The 4,626-nt window shown below is 46.4% G+C and overlaps 1 protein-coding gene across 1 annotated transcript; it reads right to left on the bottom strand.

The window, feature by feature from the left end:
* Nucleotides 1–840: 840 nt before the first annotated feature.
* SARC_09777 (hypothetical protein) lies at nt 841–4,503 on the bottom strand (the record flags this gene model as incomplete). The annotated part of the gene is made up of 4 exons (XM_014296198.1): nt 4,411–4,503; nt 3,325–3,368; nt 2,776–2,962; nt 841–2,315 (listed from the first exon to the last, which is right to left on the bottom strand). Coding segments are annotated over exons 1-4 (1,755 nt in total), but the record flags the coding sequence as incomplete, so codon positions are not given.
* Nucleotides 4,504–4,626: the final 123 nt, after the last annotated feature.

Below are 4,626 nucleotides of genomic sequence, written 5' to 3'. Positions count from 1 at the left end.
TTGGTTTGATATGATTGGTGTGCGATCCTTCCAGCAATCGATAATGGCAGAAGGCACTGTGCATATCCCAAAGAATTCTGATACGAGCACTACACGACCCAATCAAAAGAGCTCTATAAATAGAACTCAAGCCCTAACCCTAAACCCTGACCCTCGGAAGTAAACGAAGGTACGGGATAACCAGGTGTATGTCCAGTCCGCACTTGTTTGGAGTTAGAACAGGACACTGTCTGCGAGGCTAGCTATGCCTAACAAAACCCTAGATTTCAGAACCTAGTTCCTAGACAGTTCGATACTGTGCCGCCCCAGGAACAGTGGACACCTAGTTTAGCAGGGACAACACTTGCGCATGCAAACCTTAGCTAAAACCTAGAAACCCTACCCCATTCAGTGGGCTAGACCCAATGAAGTGGATCAGGGCGGCTGTACGCGACTACACCTCCTGCAATCGCTAGACCAACTAGCAAACCCACGAGACCTCCCGTCGGATAGTTTCGTTCGCTGAGACTTTGTAGTGCCAGATATAAACATGAGACCGCTACGCTACGCTACATGTACGCGCACACGCAGGGTTTGGACGAACATATTAATTCAATGCGAGTATATGTACGGGCACATGAACCATATACAGTTAAATACAAGCATGTGTACGTGCACATACATAATATAGATAGATACACAGATCATATGCAGTCCTGCAAACAATCGCATACATAATAAACACTTACACAGATGGCGCGGATACATTACACACATGCCCATACATAGTTCAAACAAAAACACAGCACATGCACGTACGTACATAGTAACAAACGAGAGACATGACACGTATACACGTACGTGTTTCAGTTTGTAGAAATCCGTCCCGCGGATCACAATCAACTGCTCACACTCCAACCCCAGTCTTTGTCCGTGTGACGGGGGTGTCTCTTGAGCTTCCCCTTGGCGTGGTTGCCTAGCAACGTCCTCGGCCGAGTCCGTATGCGGAGGCTCAGCGCCCCCATCTCCGTTGAAGTCCTGGTTGCTTATTTGGCGTGCACTGGCGCTTATTCCCTCACGCGGTCCGTTTCGGTCCGTTTCGGTGCACCCGGACAGGTGCGTAAGACCGGACAACTCAGCGGAGGCAGCCTCCGCTGAGTCACGGCTTATTGGATAGGTGTCATGAAGTCCTGCTTGGGGCATCTCTCTGTGTGCGATGGGGTGTGTGGCCGCACAGGCAGTGGTGTTGGTGTTGCGGTTGGTGTTGATGTTGATGTTGATGTTTCGGTTGGTGTTCTTGTTCATGTTGGGGTTGGGATTGGGGTTCGAGTTTAAGTTGTGGTGTTCGTGTGTGCCCTCACGCGAGTGGTGGATTGTAGTGGAGTTGGTGTTCGTATTCGTATTGGTGTTTGTGTTTGTATTTGTGTTTGAGTTTGAGTTTGTGTCTGTGTTCATACGCACACAGACATTCGCATCCTCGTCTGTAGTCGCAGGTTTGCGGGTATCTATTGTTCTATTCCCACCCCCCGCTATAACCACCCCCTCGGAACACCCCCCATCCTCTGTCTCTAACCCTGACCCGTCATCACCGCCTTCTACAGTGTCTGTGCCTGTTGTGATCCCACATCCCCTATCACCCCCAACTAATAGTCTACCGCTATTGCTATTGCTATTTGTGTTGCTATTGCTATTGGTGTTTGTGTTGGTGTTATGGTTAGTATTGACATTGGTGTTCATGTACGTGGTGGTGGCTGTGAGCGTGTCTGTGTACGTAGTTGTAGTGGTGGTCGTAACGGTGTGTGTAGTCACCTGCGTGTGCGTGCCCGTGCGTGTCTGTGTGTCTGTCACCAGCTGTGTGCTCACACTCGAGTTTGTATTCGTATTCGTATTTGTATTTGTATTCATAGTAGTACCAGTACCCGTACCCGTGCCGGAACTCGTGGGACGGGTCAAACCAGTCCCCCCAGTTGAATTCGAGGTCACTTTTGCACCTAAACCCGGCGCATCGGGACTAGCTTCAGTCTCTGTCCGGGTCCGTTCGCCTGCCCCTCTCCCACTGCCTGTACCATCTCCCATACACCCCACACCCCCGACCCTGCCATTACCCCCAGACGACTCAGACACACACCCATCCGCAAGCTTGAGCTTGTGGTTCACGTATGCGTCCAGGACTTTACTTACACTCTCCTCTGTGTCGGTGGTAGGAGTCGCCTTGGCGGTACTCATCCAGTCCTGACTACCACCGGTGCTATTTAGACCACTCACCGGTGTGTCCTCAGTTGCCAGTGCACGTCGTACACCGTCGTCGTATAGTAGTGGCACTTCACTGGCCCCGTCTATAAGCAAATACGTACAGAAAGGGGAAGTGAATACGTGAATACATTTAGTTGAATATGAGTTAATGAATGTATATATATATACGTGTGTGTGTGTGGATATATATATATATATATATATCATACATACATACATACATACGTACATACACACATACATACATACATGCATGCATGCATGCATGTATACATACATACATACATACACACACACACATATATATATACACACACACACACATATATATATATACACACACAGACACACAGACACACACATACACACACACACACAAAGACACACACAGACACAGACACAGACACAGACACAGACACAGATATATATATATAGTCAGAAAGAACATACACACATGGGGATAGGTACCCTTACACACACACACACATAGGTAACATCCATAGACATACAACCACATGAATAGCTATGGACACACACCCATACCCGCAGGAACATCTAGCAGCAAGTATCGTATCTCATTCACGGCTAGCAGACGTATGCGTGGCCTGGCATGGGTGTACTTGCGCATGAGCTCCACATCCGATAGCTTGAGATCTGCGAGTATTTGGCAGTCGTCACACAGTTGTACCCAGTCTACGTACGAAGTCGCACTGTTGGACCCCACTCGCGGCTAGGGTATTGAGGGGGGGGGGGGGGTTAAATTCAGGGTGTGTGTGGTGGGGGGGGGTGGAATATAAGACCACATAAGATATGTCAGCAGAAGACCCTTGCCGTATTCGCAACCGGATCCGCCTATCATATAGGGCGTTGACCACGACTATCTTAATTGGAGTACACCATAGTAGAAACAATATGACACGATTTTGGCACATGTTTTCTCAAAATCGGGTGGAGATGGATTGGAAGTAGTCCTGTTTTGGACATAACATCTCAAAATCTCATTGAGATGGAATCGAATTCGTCCTATTTTGGCACATAACATCTCAAAATCGGGTTGAGATGGATTTAAATTAGTCCTATTTTGGCACATACCTGCTCAAAATCGACCTGTGCTCCCGTCGGCGCTTTGGAGGAATCTGTGCGAACAAAAAGTTAAACACAAATGTGAGACACCAACCAATCACACACGTGGATGGGCAGAGGAGTAGTCGCATGAATCATTTATATCAATACAACCACAACATCATATGTATCATACACAACCACGACATCAACCAATCACACACGTGGATGAGCAGAGGAGTAATCGAATGAATCATTTATATCAATACAACCACAACATCATATGTAACATATATACAAATACAACCACAACATCATATGTAACATATATACAAACACAAACACAACACCGTATGTAACATATATATAAACACAACCACAACATCATATGTATCATACACAACCACGACATCAACCAATCACACACGTGGATGAGCAGAGAAGTAGTCGTACGAAGTATTTATATAAATACAACCACTACATCATATGTATCATTTATATAAACACAACCACAACATCATATGTATCATATATATATAAACACAACCACAACATCAAATGCACACATATACTGGCATGTGATCATTAGAAATAACTGGGTCGTTCATGCATGTGCTGTAGCCGCCATAGTATGGAGGCCAAGGGTTTAGGGGTTTAGGGTTTAGGTGATTTTAGTCTCTTAGGAGTGAGGGTAGAGGGCGTACGGGTTATAGGCGTTTCGGTTCTAGGGTGAAACAAATTGAGGGGTTAAGGTTTTAGGATTAAACAGGGTTAGAGTTTAGGGTTTATAGTTTAGCATAGAGGTTTCATATGCATAACTTGCCAATATATTTTGTGCCTCCACTATTTCGCGCGTGCACGCACTCTGTTAGCTCTTCCCCACACACCCTCACGAGCGTATGTAATACTCAAGAACTCAATACCTAAAACCCTAAAACCCACACACTGAGCTAGAGCCTACACCAATCCTCTATCGTATATACATAACCCAGCGAGGGACTAGGGTTTTAGGTTTTAGGGCTTCAGGAGTTTAAAGTTTAGGGTTCTAGGGTTTAGGGATAAAACGGGTTTTAGGGTTTATCCCAACGAATTAATACCATACAGCTGGTCACACACCTTCGCCAACGGACCCCACCTGATCAGTCATCAACTGAGAATCCACCATAGCCAGCACATTCCGACTCAGCTCAGACACATGCTTTGTTCGACTGAGGGTTTAGACACAAGTGAGAAGCCGATGAATATATATGTGGCAAGGGAAGACAAATGGGATGGGAGGGGATGCGATTGAAGTGGTAGCACATGTGAAGGGGAGAGAAGGGGATGGGACGG

This window comes from Sphaeroforma arctica (genome assembly GCF_001186125.1).
Source record: "Sphaeroforma arctica JP610 unplaced genomic scaffold supercont1.1041, whole genome shotgun sequence".
Classification (NCBI taxonomy): domain Eukaryota; class Ichthyosporea; order Ichthyophonida; genus Sphaeroforma; species Sphaeroforma arctica.
Note: the sequence above shows the minus strand (reverse complement) of the source record. Positions and strands in the feature narration are given on the sequence as shown.